The 19,175-nt window shown below is 40.2% G+C and overlaps 1 protein-coding gene across 1 annotated transcript in view; it reads right to left on the reverse strand.

Moving 5' to 3' along the window:
• LOC144520077 (protein kinase C-binding protein NELL1-like) overlaps nt 1-19,175 on the reverse strand; it is a 300,316-nt gene that overhangs the window by 203,874 nt on the left and 77,267 nt on the right. Inside the window, exon 5 of the mRNA XM_078253714.1 lies at nt 6,404-6,500. Within this exon, the coding sequence (XP_078109840.1) occupies nt 6,404-6,500 (97 nt within the window). The remainder of the gene's footprint in view (nt 1-6,403; nt 6,501-19,175) is intronic.

A 19,175-nucleotide genomic window follows, 5' to 3' on the forward strand; every position in this document is an offset into this window, starting at 1 on the left:
GGCCGGTCTGAAGACTTAATCTCCACCTTTCCCAGGACTAAACCAGTGTCAACAACACTCATTAACAAGTCTGGGACGGGAAAAGAGACAAGGCAGATGAAGAGAGAGAGAGAGAGAGAGAGAGAGAGAGAGAGAGAGAGAGAGAAGGAAAGAAAGAAAGAAAGAAAGAAAGAAAGAAAGAAAGATGATAATGATGGCGATGATCTCCCCAAAGAATTTACATATTCACATCTTTGTGCTCCATTTGACAAGGACCAACTACTCCCACGCAATACACAATGTTTTGATGGACAGTAATGGTTTAGCTCAGCCTGTGTCCAATATACCTCAACCTCTGTGTTGGTGATGGATTGCCAAAATAAAGTGACAAAAAAATTTGACATGCAGACATTAGGGGTTCAAATATGAAAGCAAATTTGTTTCATCGGATTTTGAAATTTAAAAGCCATTGAATGTATAGCACTGAATATTTATACATTCAAATTATGTATTTGAATTTTTTGCCTCTAAATGTTATTCTTTCAATTTTGAACAACTCATTTTGAATATTTTTCTTAGTTCATAAATTCAGAATCCAAAATTCAACATAAAAATTTCAATAATTCAATTCATTTATTCAACCTCCAGCTGGCTGTCACGTCAGACTGGAGCTTCTCAAGTCCGACAACATCGGAGGAAATGTGCAATTTGCCATACATTTTTGTAAAAATGGCCATATTCGAACTCTGCACAGTTAATTCCTTGCATAAAAAGGTCTCAGAAGTGAATTTAGTGACGAAATAGCAGACGGAAATTGCAAAAAGTTTCCAGTTGTGACTGCTGCTACTATGGCAAACTCCCGCTAACCCTTTTCCTTGGGTTCCAGGATGTTAACACTGAATTTTAAACATTACATTTTGCAGCTAAATTTGTTATATTGAATGTATTTACGTTGAATTTTTGATTCTAAATTTATGAACTTAGAAAAATAAAGGTGAAAATCTGTTGTTGAAAATTTTAAGAGTAAATATTCAGAGGCAAAAAATTCAGATACATACATTCAATGCATAAATATTTAGTGCTAGAAATTCAATGGCTTTTAAATTTCAAAGTCCGATGAAACAGATTTACTTCCATACTCAAACGCACCACAAAACAACGAGTTGAGATGTTCAGCTATTGCTGCATTTTACCTGAATTTCACAACCACTCCATTTTGTATGGGCTGGGGGCTGTGGTTAGTCACACTGCTAAAGTGCAAAACAAATACGTTTCTTCTTAAATTTGTTCTTAAGAAAGTTCCTAAGAAAAGTCTACACCTGAGTCATGACGTGTTCTTAAACAACAGAATTGTTCCCAGGTGTTCTTAGAATGCTGATTCCCAATGTCTTCGTAATTTGAAACGCCCCGTTAATTCCCATAAAAGGGCATGAGATGGCAGGTCAAAAAGACGTGGTGAAGACGGTGGAAGCCTCGACTCCAAAAGAAAGAAAAAACTTTAGTAATTCTGAAGTGGAGGAACTGCTGCACGAAGTTAGAGAAAAACCGAGACATCATATTTAGTAGCGTCAGCAGTACATACAAAGCAGAACGGAGTTTAAATTAGAACGGAGTTATAGAACGGTATAACTACTTATTTTGCGCAAACATGTCAGCTCTCAATTGTGCTTAAGAGTGCTCTTGAGTTTGCGTAGATTCTGTTCTTACCTAAGAACAAATCCCAAATAAGAAAGCATTGGTAAATGCCATAATCTTCATGAAAACTGCGTAAGTGGGGTTAAGAACAAATTTGTTCTTAAGAACGTTTGGTGAATTCTTCTTTTTCCGACGCACATCAAAAGCAGCTGAGTTTCTTTAAGACACAGCAGCACACTTTCTTTTTTTTTTTTCAAATGAGAGTCAGTGACAGTTGACATTTTGTGGTGCATTTTAGCTGCAAGTGTCTGGGGTACGGGCTATCACATTGCACACGGAATATTTTGTGTAAATGTCATTCACTGTGTAGCTTACAAGCTCAAATCTGAGGGAGGCATGCACTACAGTAATACCCAGTAAGAGCGTTCGCCCCATGTAGGCTGAGTCCTGTATCGGCGCGGGTTCGAATCCAACCTGCTGCCCTTTCCTGTGTGTCATCCCCCATCTTCCTTCCCCTTTCCTGTCTATCCACTGCCACTACATAATAAAAATTATCTTTAAGACTTTCTCACATTATGAGGATAGAAACTTGAAATTAAGCAGGAGCACTTTAGAATAACATTGCGGCAGTGCAGACTTTATTCCATGAGCTAATGATGGAGGGCGACAGTGTGCCTTCTTTAGAAATGAAAGGAGTAACATGGTAGAGTCTTATTTAGCCATTCTTAGGGGGAAATGGATGGACAAAATGCTAAATATAAAACATTAAATGAAAATATATTTATGCAAAATATTCAGTAAGTCCAAATCCTTACTGCAGTACATTCAGGGGTTAATGTACCCCATTATTTAAGTACTACTCCAAATAAGGAGCCTCACAGCATCATTAGGAAAATATACAGCATTTTTTTAAGTTTTGCTCTTCTTAAAGAAGTTTCAATTTATTCCGAAATATGCTGACTTTTTCCAATTCATCCCATGAGTTTGCTTATGCCCATTCTCCTTTTAGAAGTAGGGTAATAAACCCAAGTCTGAACTGTTGTGCTACTGGTACAAGGTTTGAACACTAGGTATGAAAGAGAAGATTATGCTGTGGATGGTACAATGTTTAAATAGAAAGAAGAAAGATGTGAACAAGAGCATAAACAAACTAAACAACCAGGGAACAGAGGAGACACAAGACAGACACAGGGAGAGTAAAAGATAGACTGAGTGAGAAATATAAGCTCTGAATTTCTCATGTCCAGGTTTGGTTTTTCCTTCATCATGCTGCCTTATGCAACATGTTCAAGCTTTTCATCATTGTCCGTTGTAGATTCATTACTGTCCTGTGGAGCATGAAACAACGCGTTTCACAAAAGCACAGGTTCCAAACAAGCCGCAGTGTCCCTGAGGAGTCAGCATCCTTGGCCCAATGGATTCTAGATGAAGATAATTTATTATAGTTGCTGCTTCAGATGGAAGGCTCCCTGGAGGAGGAGGCACGAGGACGAGGAGTGTCTCAAGCCACTGGGGCTCAATATGTTTTTATTTAAAAGGCCTAGTTAGCTCCTCTTATTATCTATTCCTCAGTCCTGAATGGGATAGATTGCAGCTGCAGTTTTATTTCACCTCCTATCTCCATCTGCAGTGTTACTTCTTTCAGCCTCGTCTCTTTATTCTTTTTTCTCTCGTTTCCCAACAAGCTTCTCCCCCTTCTCGGCTTTTGATATGAGAAGACGTAAGTACGGTAGGCGATGGGAGAAGGTGAGAAAGTGTGAGGGGAATTAGAAAAGAAGTAGCAATGTAAAGTTGCACATTATGTTTTGTCTCTGTCTCTGTCTCTGTCCAGATCCGTTTCTCTGTTTCTGAGTGTGTGTGTGTGTGTGTGTGTATGAGCATACGTGCGCGTGCGTGCGTGCATGCATGCGTGCGTGTGTATCTGTGTGTGTGAGTCTGTGTGTGTGTGTGTGTGTGTGTGTGTGAGTCTGTGTGTATGTGTGTGTCTGTGTGTGTTTCTCTGCTTCTGAGTGTGTGTGTGTATGTGTGTGTGTGTGTGTGTTTCTCTGTTTCTGAGTGTGTGTGTGTGTGTGTATGTGCATACGTGCGCGTGCGTGCGTGCGTGCATGCATGCGTGCGTATCTGTGTGTGTGAGTCTGTGTGTGTGTGTGTGACTCTGTGTGTGTGTGTCTGTGTGTGTTTCTCTGCTTCTGAGTGTGTGTGTGTGTGTGTGTGTGTGTTTCTCTGTTTCTGAGTGTGTGTGTGTGTGTGTGTATGTGCATGCATGCGTGCGTGCGTGTGTATCTGTGTGTGTGAGTCTGTGTGTGTGTGAGTCTGTGTGAGTCTGTGTGTATGTGTGTGTCTGTGTGTGTGTGTGTGTGTTTCTCTGTTTCTGAGTGTGTGTGTGTGTGTGTGTGTGTGTGTGTGTGTGTGTGTGTGTGTCTCTTTTTAAAAGGGCCCTTGCACAACTTGCCTGGGTTCTGTTTGCCAAGTTAAAGCACAAACTCACTGTTAAGCCACAACACAACATTTCTGTTTGTGTCCAGATTAAACAAATGAGCTACAAGGTGCATTATAGGCTTTCGATGTTGATGAGTTGAGTGAGCCAGGCTAGCTTTGTTCCCCTGCTTCAAGTCTTAATGCTAGGCTAAAGTAATTCAACAACTGGAAAATAAAAGACTACAACAGGGTTTTAGAGAGTTTTCGTCAAACCTTCTCTAGGGCCCTATGAAATCCGTTTTATTGTTTTTTCGGATTTCTCTTTAGCCCTTTCGGATTTTTCAGATTTGCTTGATTTCTTTTCACTTCTAAGCAGTATTGACCTTTAAAAACTCAGTGACACAAACTCACAATTCAGGTTTTTTATTTAAACTGTTAATATATTCAGCAAAACACATTCAAAATGACCTAAATAAAAGCTTTGGATGCTCACCTATAACAATGTTGAGGACACTGCGATCTCGGTTGTCAGAGGTTTCATCAACAACAACTAAGATTTTCTTTCCACTGATCTCTTGCAGCACTTTTTCCGTGTGCTGGTCAAAGACCGCCTGCAGGTGGGTCTGCCTGAGGCTGCTGGCGAAGAAACGGACGTATCCTCTTCATTTTCTCAAGCAGTATGTCAGCTTCAGCACACGTTGCAACAAAATCTTCCACAAACTCACACCTTGCATCTATTGCATCTATTGATGCTTTGTTCTTGAGATGAACTTTTGATTTCAAATGGTCGTTGCATGTGTCTTTGCGGGTCCAGTCAACAGTATGTTGACAAAACTTACTAAACAGTTGTTGTCCAGACTCATAGTAGTCGTTGGGGTATTGTTCAGCCCGGTATTTAGCAGTCAATTGAGAGTTTCTTAATTTTTTCACCACCATTGGCTTATCAGGAGCCACTCGCTTGGCCTTTTTTTCTCCCCACGCAAGAATCTCACAACGTGAACGTGAGGACGTATGGTTACTAGGCAACATGTTTAACAATGCCATTTGGCCACGGTTTAGGTAGAGACCTTTCTACGCTTGTTGTTTTAAACTGAAAAATGAGAAGGAAGTAAAAGAAAATTGTTTATTTAATATGTCAACAAAATATATGCAAATTCCGTGCGATTCCACGTGTATAAGAGAACTCCGTTTACATGTGTAGATTCCGTTATTCCGTCCGCGTTTTCCACATCACGGAACTCATAGGGCCCTACTTCTCTTCTTTTTTTAAAGTACAAAAATGATTTCAATATGCAAAGAGAGACAACGTAATGTAGCTAGGTAGCTAGCTAGTAGGATTATTTAGCAAGACATTTAAACCTGATTGGAACCTATCACTAATGTATCCTTTTCAGATATGGGTAGACAAGCACGCATGGAATAAACACACTAAAACCAAGTTTATATCTCCCGTGCAGTAGATTATGAGACATTTTAGTACATAAATATGCAAGAGCAGAAGGAGATAATTAGGTGACAGTTAAAAAAAAAAAAAAAGGTGTAGCTCTAAATGGCCCTTCTGATACAATGTGCAACAGGTCTTTGATTCAAGGTTTTACAAGTACACCTGTCAGGCGACATGCCAACACATCCCAGTGTAAACCTGAAGGGAACATTTTCTCATTCCCTTCGTCACTTCGCACAAGACTGTGCACTTCCGCACCGTCTATCTCTGCTGCTACAGACTACAGAGTCTGAGCACTGAGCTGACTGCGGGTGGGGAACTGGATGATGGAGCGGTGTCTTTCAAGACCAGAGCTTTCCGCCAGAAGAAGGAGCTTCTTGAAGCCTTGATGCGAGAGGGGATGAAGGAGGAGGAGGGAGACGGAAGAGGAACAGTGGGCTGATGTGCAGCAGCGATAGTGTCAATGCATGGAGAGGATAAATTATTTACACCACAGTAGGGTCTGGTGGCTAATCAATATTACATAGATGTCGCAAAGACAAAAAAAAAGGCCCATTGATTGCATGGTGGGTGGGCGGGAGAGGAGGGAATATCAAGAGTATGTGCATGTTTTGGTGACAATCAGCCTGAGTCACATACCCCTACCTGCTATGAGCGCATGCAGGAGCTTGAGAAACAACATTGTAATTGGCATAGGAATAAGAGTTTCAAAGCATACGCTGAGCTTTTTGCGGTTCCTCTGGGAGCCCTCAGTACCTCTTTCTTGTATCTTCCACTTGGTTCTCTTCCCCCACACAGCCTATTGCAAATCTGGACAATTATACTAGGCGACCATGAATTTAAAGAACATCCGTGTGTGTGTGTGTGTGTGTGTGTGTGTGTGTGTGTGTGTGTGTGTGTGTGTGTGTGTCATCTGCTGAGTCTTACCTTGAACAGTCCATGCTTGTGGCTGTGCTGGCCTAGCCACACTCCACTGCCTGCGGTGAGCTCCATCTGAGGAGGGTCTATTACCCGCTCATAAATCCTGGCAACAACAAATCAGAAGAGAACGGTTGGTTATGATAACGACAGACAGAAACAAGTTTCTCTTTTTGTCCTGGTCCGGCAGTAACACTGATTTAATACAGCTTAGTAAATCCGACAGATTGCGTGCATGTCCGCTCCCTCTCCCTTCATGAAAAGCAGTAGGTGCAGAGCGAAGGCTGCTCTCCTCGAGCATGACAGCCAGTCTCGCCCCATGGCCCTCTAACACGGTGTTGATATCTGGACCTGGGATGCAGGCTGGATTAACCGCCCAACTTCAGACAGACAGAAACAGGCTTTGGCATTAGCAAGGCAAACATCCTCAGTGTCATTCAGCACCATCTTTTCCGGCAATGAGGTGGACTTAACGATGCTGGTGAGCTCCGATGGCAACACATTCTCACTCCCAGTGCGCCAAAAAGCAGCGCTTGGTCAGGTGCCTCTGGCGTTTGTTACTGACGCAAAAAGTCTCCTTTAGCATCATATTTAGACACTCTGGGTCGAGACTCTTGGTGTCACTTTATGAAGCTCTGGGTCTGTACTTTTGGGGTCACTTGATGACGCTCTGGGTCGGGACTTTTGGCGTCACTTGATGACGCTCTGGGTCGGGACTTTTGGCGTCACTTGATGACGCTCTGGGTCGGGACTTTTGGCGTCACTTTTTGACCCTCTAGGTCGGGACGTACGTTTTACTGACATGCGGCACAAGAACGAGACAGTGTGCCAAAAAGCAACGCTTGGTCAGGTGCCTCTGGCGTTTGTTACTGACGCAAAAAGTCTCCTTTAGTAGCATCATATTTACACACTCTGGGTCGGGACTTTTGGCTCACTTTATGACGCTCTGGGTCTGGACTTGATGATGCTCTGGGTCGGGACTTTTGGCGTCACTTTTTGACGCTCTGGGTCGGGACGTAGGTTTAACTGACATGCGGTACAAGAACGAGAAAGTTAGGTTTAGGAAAAGATCGTGGGTGGGGTTACAGAATGTACGTTTCAGTGACACGCGAGACAAGAACAGGACACAAACTCCGGTCTCCTGGGTGAAGGTCCTGTGTTGTTTGACCCATCCACCACCCCAACCAACCTCCTTACGCAGATTTTTGGTCTTTAATACTACTCGCTACCGTTGTTGCTCTTAATACTACGTCATCTTACAGCGCTGCGGTCGAGCTGCTGCTATGCCCGGTGTGTCCCGTACAGACGATAAAGGGTGAATTTTGCATCTGTATCCGACGCTGACCAAGCGTCAGTATTTTATGAGTTAGGAGTGACAACGGGTTGCCGATGGGCCTCTTTGAGGATGTCAAAGAATAATTTGTACTCACACTAGTAGGAGGAGGAGAAAACTCCTGTGTCTCCCTGCATGCGTCTCTCCATGCAGAGAGATACTCAGAGTAGCAAGCTGATTTCTCTCTTGTTCTCTATTTCAGCTTCATTGAAATGGTATTACATTCATTCATTTAGTACTTGTTTTGATCTTTGACAGAGGAATTGCAACAATGACTTCAACAATATGGTACTGCACTTCAAAAAAAGGTAATAGTCACTATGTTGAGGAGTCTTCACAGCGAAGAGGAAATAAGTCAAGCAAAATAAAACTTCTTATTAGGGGTGGGAGTTTTATCCAAAACTGAAAAGGAGATTTGGAGATTGGAGATTTGTCAGCCAGAAGAGTCAGCAGCTGGGCAGGTGATTGGTTGTGATATATGACCGTACCAATCCTCTTTACATACTGTACATCACAGTCATTTTTTATGCTTTTGGCTTATATTTACAGCTCCATTAAGCAGTATTTTTGTTATTAACAAAAAGTGAAATGACACCCTGTAATGTGAAAAGATAGATGGTGCCGCTAATCCCTTGCAGCTCTGTAGGTTTCAAAGGGTTTGCCAGCTTTTGGTTTAGATTTGCCTGCACATATGGTTGAAAAGCATGGCAATCATGACCACAATACCTGCCTTACATTTGACAGGTGGCAAGAAAATAGATTTCATTGGGATGCCCATGTGTTCCTGCTGCATGTTTAATGTAAGTTACATCAAATTAGTGTGTCCTAAGATGTCAGCTATAAGAGCTTAATAAGCCTATCGGAGTTTTTAAAAGTGTTTTCTGGTGTCAAGTTGTCAAAGACTATGAAATGCAGCTTTAATTCACATGGATATGTATGTCATTTTACCATTTCTAAACCATCATAAAATGAGACATTCACAGTGAAGATCATCGTTCTCTGCCTGCGCCTATACTGCATTTGTTTGACAAAAATATCAAGTTATCACTGTCAGACCAAGAGAGACATGACTTTTTAATGGTATGTAATTTGGAAAATCTAAATATCAAACTAAAAAAAAAAACAAGGTAGTTTCCTTTAACGCTATAAAAAAAGCAATTTTCCTCTAGCGAGAGAATAAATCAAGTATACAACTGGCTGAAGTTGTTATCTGAGTCACAGTTAAAGTCTCTTTATAAGAAAAACAACAATACCACACATTGCTAATGGTTTGTTGTATATTTAGTTGCAGCACTGCGTTGCCGATGTGTGGAGAAGGAACTTCGTTGACACTGTTCTTGATTATAAAAAGGTTTATTACATCAAAGATTCCAGCATCAATTTACAGACTCCATGGACATCTGGAGAGACGACCGACCCAATCTTCAAATATTGTCGCTCTGCCTTTTCTTTGTGTGAATTCAGTATATATCCTTTACATTGTAATAACATACGGTGTGATATGTGTAAGTGTATGATTGGAGTAGGGAACTGACCAATCGATACCTTTTCTTTGGCACAACCCCAAAAACCGGACTCCTCTGTCCTGGGGGCCATCTGTTCATGTTAACAGCCTCCAAATGGCTTCAACACAAGTGGGGCAAAGTTCACGCATCCCCTCACACCAAATCTTAAGTCAAAGTGTAAATCGTCAGATACCACAATAGTTTAGTATAGTTGTACATTCTCCCCTTTGTATTTTTTTAAATCTTCATTTTTTGGAATATTTGTTATTGTATTCTATCCTAATAAATGTATTATTTCATGTATATTCTGTATGTGTGCTGTATGTCTGATATGTTGCTGCTGTAGCACCGTAATTTCCCATTTTGGGATCAGTACAAGTATATCAATCTATCTATCTATCTATCTATCTATCTATCTATCTATCTGATATTTACTGTATATGCATACATTTTTCAAAATGTTTAATTTCTTCGATTGATATTTTCTAAATAGCATTTAAAAATGTGCACACACATTTTGCGCTTAATTTATACTTTAAGTGCTGCAGTGCCTCAATGCAGTAGAACGTGGAGGTTATGTGATTATACTATATTTTGTTTCCCCCAACCTTTCTGTCTATGCTTCCCTCACTTTCCCCTCTCCTTCCCCTCTCATTAGCAGCAGCGAAGACGGAGTTTCACACAGGCAACATTGGAGAAAGCGGCGATGCCAATTAGAATAGTGATGTGCTCACAGGCATATTTGCATGGTCTGAAACCACAGGCTGCAGCCATCAACATCTAATTATAGAGGACATTCACCAGTCACTGGATATTATGATTAACAGAGCTCTTCTATCACCAAGGTGCAGGATTCAGTGATAAACAGCTACAGTTTACAACCCACAGAATAGAAGAGAATGACAACATTTTACATTCATCATAAAAACATACATTTTCTCACATATCATAGTGATATCTAGCCATGCTGGTTTAATTGGTTTAATTTGCCCAGGTTTTGTAATTTGGATGAACTGACCCTTTAAAGTTAAAATCCTTAAGCGTGTCAATCTAACTATTTTTGACGATATGTATGACATTTTTAGCGATAGCCATTTAACGTTCAACAATTCCCTATGCATGAGGGATTCACAAAAAAGACATGTAAATCAGCATTACTGTTTTTAGTTTTATCTCATTGATATCAGCCTCAACGTTAACTGTTCACTCTCCCACAGCCGTATCAGAGCTGTATTAAGTTACCACTTATGCAGAATGAACATTTAATGGAGAATAATAGAGTAACGGAACAGGATGGAGCAGCCAGAGAGCTGTTAGATGAAGAGCTTAAACCAACCACCATGCTCTACAGTTGCATCCAAAACTACTTGTGGCATGTGCAGCATAAAATGAAAACATGGTTGCTCATGGCTTGATGGAACAAGGCCAATTATTGATAGACATCTCATTAACACAAAATGAGTAAACAGTTGATCTTGTTTGCTGCCCCCAGAATCAGGGCTGTAGTACATGAGTCCGGACTCTGGACTCCAGACGCTTTTCTGTTGTCTCGGACTCGTTGGTATTTGGACTCGGACTTGTCTCGGACTCGGGCATTGGACTCGCCAAATATTCTAGTTGATCTTGACCTAGTCCAGCACTATATGCTTTTTGTTCTGAAGTAACTTCCTCCTTCAAAACAAAACCATTGATCAAGCGTGATTGTTAAAAAAAAAAAGGTATTAGTTTAATTCAAAATCCATGTTGAACAGACATTGTGATTGGTCGCCTGGTGTACGCCTGGCTGCATCATATATCTCAATCATCAGGTATCCATCATTTTCATTTTGGCAACAGACACAATGTCAGCAAACACTTTGTACTATGAGTTCTTCAGGACAAGTAATAAGTTCAAGAATGGGAACATTTCCATTTTATATTTTAAGTAAATAAATTGGCCTAATTTGATCATATAGTGTGTTACTCTGCACTTTTTGATTATTAGAAATAATAAAGCAAAAGTAGAAGATATACTGTCTCATAAATTATGAACAGGTAAGTGAGTGGATTCTTTTTTTTCTGTCTCAGTATTGACTGTCTCTCTCTCGGTCTTGATTTGGACTCAAACTTTTTTGGACTCTGTCTCGACTAGTTCTGATCTTGGACTTGTCTTGGACTCGACAAAGGTGGACTTGACTACAGCCCTGCCCAGAATTCTTAGACCTGTAGTATTAAACCACACTTGCTGTCTTGACCAGGGTTTAGGGCAGGGCTATTCAATTACAAATATAGTTAGGTCAGATTTTAAAACCATGAAATGTAGATGGGCTGTTCCGACAGACCGCGGCCAGGATCTGCGGCGATATTTCAATGTCTGGTTTATTTTCTCTGCGTGCCACGGGTGAATTTTGCAAGAAAACACACTGATACTCTATTTTACCTGATAAAGGATAGCCTTTGTTATATATGATATAAATGATCTGGTTCTGCTGGGCCACTAAGGGGTTGTGTCTGGGCCAAATGTGGCCCGCTGGCCCGCCAATTGAATAGGCCGGTTAAAATCAACCAGGACTGAAATCTTTAAGGATTATAACTTTAACGTGGGATTAACAGTGGCACTCGGCTGTGCCAAATCCATTCGCATCTACTGCACAGTAGAAAGAACATCAATAAAAGCTTGTTGGACATGGAGTGACTTGCAGGAAATACATGATACAGTGGAGCCAGATGAACCAGACTCATCACGTCATCCTTAAAAATAGGGCAGCCCTGCTCCACTTTTACACTGCTCCTCTTAACCTTTATCAGTGTCCGCGTGTATGTGGATGTGAGTGAGAGTGAGTGAGAGAGAGAGAGAGAGAGAGAGAGAGAGAGAGAGAGAGCGAGAGAGAGACACCCACATCTTGATACAGAAGAAAGAAACAGGCAGGTGTGAAGCTATTTGGCAATTACTCTGAATCACTGTGAATGGAGACTGAAGCAAAGAGAAAACCCTGAGATGTGGAAAGTGCTGCATTGTGGCCAGCTAGAGCTATGGAAGCACTGTATAGCGGAGACTGAATAAATCCACATCTTACTACATAACACCTATTTTGTTGACAGTCCTCTTCAATAAGCTGCCAGGCCTTCCCGTTTCCACCGATTTACTGACTGAATTTAATAACTGCATTTAATCTTGGGCGGTCAGGATTTCATATATCCAACCAAGCTGGCTGTTTCCCAAGTTTGTCTTTAAGCTAGCAATAAGAGCAAATAAATAAAAAAGACTAAACAGAGCCACTAATGCCATCCAAAGCCATGTCCAACATGTCAGAAAATTCGAAAACGGACAGCTTTCCTCTTCAAAAGTGAGACAATATTTAGCACTCGGGCAGCCTTCATGGCTCTCCTTCAAGAGAACAATCTCAATCACAGCCTTCATTATTTGCTGTGCCAATATCTATCAGCCACACTAAACTCCAGACCACTTCCAATTTTCCACCAGTTTAGCTTGAGACATTTCCTATCACGTATGTGTATTTCCTCTGCCAGAGAGATGAAGACAGAAATCAGGAGTCCCTTTTGAATTTCTATTGCCTCACCATGGGTCAAAATTCTCAAAGCTCTCCGTTTATCCTCTGCCAAAAGCACAGGCTGACATATGTCACGTCAGACAGGCGGGTGGGGGGATTACTGGTTACGCAACAGAAAGCTAAAAAAAGATTGTCCTGCATGCTGTAAAATGCTCCAAAGGTGTGTGTACTGTAACTGGGATTGGGGTTTGATGGTATTTTTTTTGATGGCAAATCTTTTGAAAACCTTTCAAATTGATTTTATTTAAAGTTGTTTACCATAACTTTAGAGTACTTTTAAGAATTTGATATTACATTTAAGAACTATAACTCAAGATATGCGTAGGCCTGCGCTGCCCTCTGATGCTCCGAAACGGATGTTAGAAGCAACAGAAACATCGCTGCACGTGACGCTAGTTAACACTACACTTGGCAGCAGGTAACGTTAGCTCTAGTCTGCAGCTGCTGCTGCTGTCGTTGGAAAAACAACACAGACGGTATGTTTACTTGAACCTCGCCTTGCCAGCCTCATGGTACATTCAAAGTTATTGTAAAAAAAACCTTTTCCCATCTAGTGGTTGTTTTTGTCATTTACCACCAATTTACTAGTGAAATACGTTATTGTTATAAGTTATTACATTTTTAATAAAATCCTTTAATTTTGACCATATGGCCTTAGCAATAAACAAGCCCTTGTTAAATATCACTGACTGTTGTTTTGTGCTCCTTTATTTATATTTATATATAAATAAAAATATATCTTTTTAAAGGTATCAGTTCAGGCACCGTTTAGGCAAGGCACTGTTTTAAAAGTATCATTTTAGCAACGGTATCGGAAAAAATCCAAACGATACCCAACCCTAGTCTTTAATGGACCGCCTTCTTGTTCTTCTAAATAATGCATTAATATTGGACCTAATATAATGTTAATGCTGGAGTATGATCCTATGGCATTTAGCACTTTTTGCAGGTTTTTACAACTGCTTTTGAGTCAAGGTGCTGGGATCTATCATCCACCTTGTCTCCTGGAAATTTGGTTTTAATACTGAATAAAGAAATGTGATGCAACCTGTTTTATTAACATAGTAAAAAAGGTTTTAGGGGCCATATGAGCATAACATGTTCATATTAAAACAAAACTTCCACAAATACCACAACTGGTTAGTATCGTGAATATGTATGCACAAATTTTCCCAAACCTATGCATTGAAGATAAATTAGTCTATGTATGTTTTTGATACAATGCTGTCAATCCTGAAGACCCACCTCTTCAAATAAGTAATTAGCAAGCATGTAAGGAGCCTAGCTAGTAAGGATAGCTATAAATTGGGTTATCAAGATTAGCACGCTGTATATAGATGCTAGTCAATATCGGCTGCTCTGTAATACTAAATCTGAAAATCCTTACTTCTTTTTCAGTAGGTGCACAACAGTAAATGGCTACATGTGTCTTTCAGCTGAGCCAGCTCAGCCTAGACATTCATTATGATACCAATCTAGAGTGGGGTAGTACGCAGTCCAAGAATAAACATACACTGGGTACAAATACAAATGTGGACAGAAACAGATTGGATATATTGTGAATACAATGTACAATAATTACCATGAGACAACCTTTCCTTTGTGAAGACAGACTATGCCCTGCTAATTATAATGTGGTCATAATCATTGGGCTATTTCTCACTTATTGTCCATTTGCTGAGATTGGATATAAATTCCGGCTCATTTACGAATGTGAATCCACTCTGCTGTAAAGAGAAAGCTATACGGATCACCTCATTCATGCTAACAGACTGTATATTATTCTCTTATTCTTCTAAATGTGTCTACCGACATAGGTACAATGACTGTAACAGAACTGAATCATCTGCATTACAGTGGAGGGATCCAAGCTCAATGACTTCCCAAACCAGGGATACTACATAAACCACAACTCTCTTTTACCTTGATATACAGTGTTAGAGCTGTTACAGAACAGATCAAAAGAGGTAGTAAACACGCCTGGCATCACAGGGAAATGCTTGTGCATAATTACAATTAATACCTCACTGACAGCAGTGGCAAAGGTGTCGTGCAGTATAGAGCCCTTTATAAGCATTACAGCTATTCACAGTATGTGCAAATCCAAGTGTTGAGCAGAATTAGGAGTGCATGTGTCTGGTGGTTTCCATTGTATCAAATATACACACACAAATGTACACACTTGTACATGTCAGATACTGCTACAAAGACAACATGGCAATGTACCAGGAACATTTGCTGCATTGACTTTTCAACCATTACTGGCTTTCAGGTATATTTTGAGGTTTTTTTCTATATATCTTTCAACCTGTCCTTTTGTCGCTTATGCATTTGTGTTGTCCCCCATTTGTTTTCCTTTTCATGAAGCACTTTGAAAAATGCTACAGAAATACAGGCCAACTTAAATCGTTTTTTTTGTAATTCTTAAAAAAAAAAAAAAAAAAAGAAAAAAAAAAAAGACTAAGTATTTTTAAAACGCCAAAGACCATGGGCTCTATTTTCATATTTTTGTTATTTTCCTAACCTTGATATTTGCTTTGCCGATATGTGTGGTTTGTGTGGGCCTAGCGCAGCGCATGGGGGGGAAAGGTGGAAGGAGAAGTGAAATGCTTATTCAAATGAGGCCAACTGGGTGAACAAGGCCAATTATTGACACTCTTCAACCAGTAGATGCATTTAAATCGGCATTAAAAATGAATGTTGCGAACGTTGACAAAGCAACCCGCATTTATTTCTAAATTAGGGTATTTGTTGCTCACAGCTGTGCAATACTGTGTGGAAATATTCTCATTCAGTTCATTAAATCCCTGCAGCCATCTACAGGCAGCAGAACAGATATGTGTAATGAACCTGCATCAAGAGTGGACCCCTATGGAATCCCATTAAGGCTAGTTGTAACATCCACAACAGCATGATATATCCCTGCAGGTGTAATGGAACCATTTGAAACAATGGACTTATCACATTATTTCCTTTTATGGTAAAGTGGCAACATCAGACTTTGGTTTCTTTTGGATAAGACATGTTTCTGTGAGAATGAAGACATCTACGGAGGTTTAGCCAAAGTCTAATTTGCAGTGGGGTGCACGCTCTTGATTCTTAAATGCAACAGCCAGCAAAGTTTAAACTTGATGGGTTTCAAGCTCAAGGATATCATTATGGCTTGCTATGTGAGCTGATACAGACGTGGGGAGATAGATAAATAAGGCTTTTCAATGAAATTCAATTTCTCTACATATGCACAGGCTGCTTAACATTATGTTTTGTAATATGGAACATAATCAAGCTGTAGCTGCAGCAAAGCTCCTTGGTAGAGCTGAGACAATTAGTCAATTCATATTTTAGTTGATGACAAAAAATGATTTGGCAACTACTTGGATATCTGAATAAACATTTGTCATTTTTGAAGCATAAATGATTAATTACATTACCACATTCCAGTGTCTCAATTGTGAGCATTTACTGCCTTTCTTTGTCTATGTGACAGTCAACGGATTATGTATGGTAGACGTACATGTGTTTTGAGCAGAACAAGCATTGGGAAGATGTCACCTTGGCCTTTAGGAAACTGATCAACATGTTTCAAGAATCAAAACAATTTGATTTTACCTGTGTGGAAAATGGACTCTGTGTCTACATTCCAACACGCTTCATTTGGAGAGACTGAGATACTGTAACGAAGATAGAGGAGATGTTTTTGATAAGATATGGGACCCTGTACTGAGATTCTTTAAAGGGCAGGCTGCGGATGCTTTTTAGTGTGTCACTGTGCATATATGTATATGGGTATGTGTGTCCTTTTATTATTGTCCATCTCTTTTTCCTGCACTCTCCGATGTCAACTTCTTGTCCTTTTGATAAGACATCTTTTTTTGTTATTTAATAAAGCCAGGTTAGACCATATTCTGATGTGCTAGGTTCTGTTTGTTGTTTATTTGTGTTATTTTGTCTATGCTCTTTTTTCTAAAAGCAATAAACATATTTGAAAGAAGAAAAAGTAATAATGTAACTAATCATTAGTTGTAGGCCTGCTCCTCAGTGGTGTGAAGATGCTAGTGTGGTGGAAGTGGAATAATGTGCTGTCGTGCTTTCTTACTCACGTCTTTTCTTGACTTTAGTGGCAGCACTACTGTATATTCAAGCAGCTGTCACTGCAGCGCCGCAGCAAATACTTCTAAAAGGGCATCTGTCAGTCTCTCTCATGCTTCCCAAGTGCTGCGAATGAACCGAAGTGTACCAGCTTCACTCAAACTGGAGCTCAGCCACCCACAGTGGCTGAAAGACGGCAGTATGATGCTCTGAGGTGGCAGGACTCCGATTTTATTCAATACTCCCATTCACTGTTAAATCCAGTCTTTGTCATCTTAAGTAGAAGCAAAAGACCTAGAATTCCCTAATGGATGAAATATGGGCAAGATGGAATATTTTTAACATGTTTTTAAACATCTTGGCAATATGTGACGCAAAACAACCCAAAATCCGAAAAAGAGAAAAGGTAAAACCAACCGAAAAGAACTAGAGCATCCCCACTGAAAAAAGGAGAAGAAACTATTGCCTGAAACTAGAGCATATTCTAATAAGATGGCAGATGTATCATGTTTAATGGATAAAATGACCCACATTCCTTTACCCCCGGCTTGGTGCAGGGGATAGGACTGGTTTACCTACAGTATGTAGATGAAGATAAGAGTCTAATCTGGCTTTGTCGCCCAATTCCCAAAGGAACTGTAAGCCAGCTTCCTCTCTGTCTCAGATATCTGTAATAACTTCACCTCGACAATGACCTTATCTGATAGAAGCGCCTGTCCTTTACTGATAAAACATGACTACAGTAGCTGCAGATATATTCTAAGGAACAAAAAAAGAGGCAGGTAAAGTGTGCACGTATATGCTATGCATGTGTGCGTCCCCCGAGTCTCCTTGTCGCAGGAAGCGCCTCCTGTCCTCTAGGGCTGCACAATTAATCGCAATGTTATCGAAACCGCAACATGGACTAGTGTAATAATCAAATCACATGGGTGGCGCAATATTTGTTAAAGGCAAAATATGTGTCAAACCATTCTGAATTAAAAATGGTGGTGCTGCAGAGTCCCAGCCTACAAGTCAGTATCCTACAGACTAAAGAAAAAGTATTTGCTCGGTACAGATCCGCGCAGAAATCACACTATAATCATTTAATTTGAATATGTTTCAATGAAAATGAGAATAATGATACAAAAGTGATCATTCCCTCCAATATCGTGAATCATATCGCAAAATCAGTCAAAATAATTGCAATTAGATATTTTCCTCATATCGTGCAGCCCTCCTGTCCTCCTCCGGTCTCCTCCTCTCTCCCACCAGGGGCCCGAGTTGGGGCGTCTGCCAGCATGATGTGGGTTGCACCCCACGGAGCTCTACGCAGGGAGGCTACAGTAATGACACACTCCATCACACCTTACACAAGACATCAGTGAACCCCAGACACAAGAAGTTTTATTAGAGAGGACCACGGCCTCAAATCTGCTCCTATAAAAAGCAGCAGAAGGCTGACAGTGTTTGTCTCACGGATCATGACAGTAATACCTTGCTAAGGCAAAGCAGGAATATAACAAAATATATAGAGAAAACATACTCCATCACCGCCATGACCCCAGTTTAAATGCGATAAGGGATCTTTGTTGCATGTCATCCTTTGGTAAAGTACACTTATTCTCTACAAGATTTACACCCAGTGGCCATGTTTAGTGCCAATGCAGGAAGCAGTGAGTCTTTTATAAAGCAAAGCCAAAAAAAGCAGACTTGACACTTTCAGCCAGAGAGGGCAGTGAAACTTTTTAAGCCTGATGTTAAGTTACTCTTTAATGATGGGAGCATCTGCATCATACATGCTTATTTTTTCTGGAAGTTTGATTTTAGTAAACTACTATTTATACTTCACATATACTGCAGAAAACAACAGTCTAAAATGATGCTAATGTCTCTTTGTAGCCGTCAATACAAATGATCGAGATATAGTCTCACAGGGTAAATAACCTGACACATACTGGCACTGAACGTTCAAAAAAAATGTCACTTAGCTAAATCCAGAGTTTTGCGGAATCATCAAGTTTTAACACTAGCTAAGTTTCCATCCACTTGTTAATCAAATTATCTGAAAAAACCCGCGCGAATAAAGCCGGTAAAAGTGTGTTTCCATCCAAGGGCTTTAAAGCGAATAAAAACCTGTGCTGTTTTGCGGTCAAATTGGTATATTGGATTGATTTGAGACATTTTATGATGTTTCCATTCATTTTTGCACTGAATCGCACAACATTCAAGCTGACATGTGCGAACAAAGTTTTCCTAGACAAAATAGATTGCACCGTCTAACTACATATGAGTAATAATTGCAGAAGTTATAATAGTGCTTA

The sequence above is a fragment of the Sander vitreus genome, chromosome 1 (genome assembly GCF_031162955.1).
Source record: "Sander vitreus isolate 19-12246 chromosome 1, sanVit1, whole genome shotgun sequence".
Taxonomy (NCBI): domain Eukaryota; kingdom Metazoa; phylum Chordata; class Actinopteri; order Perciformes; family Percidae; genus Sander; species Sander vitreus.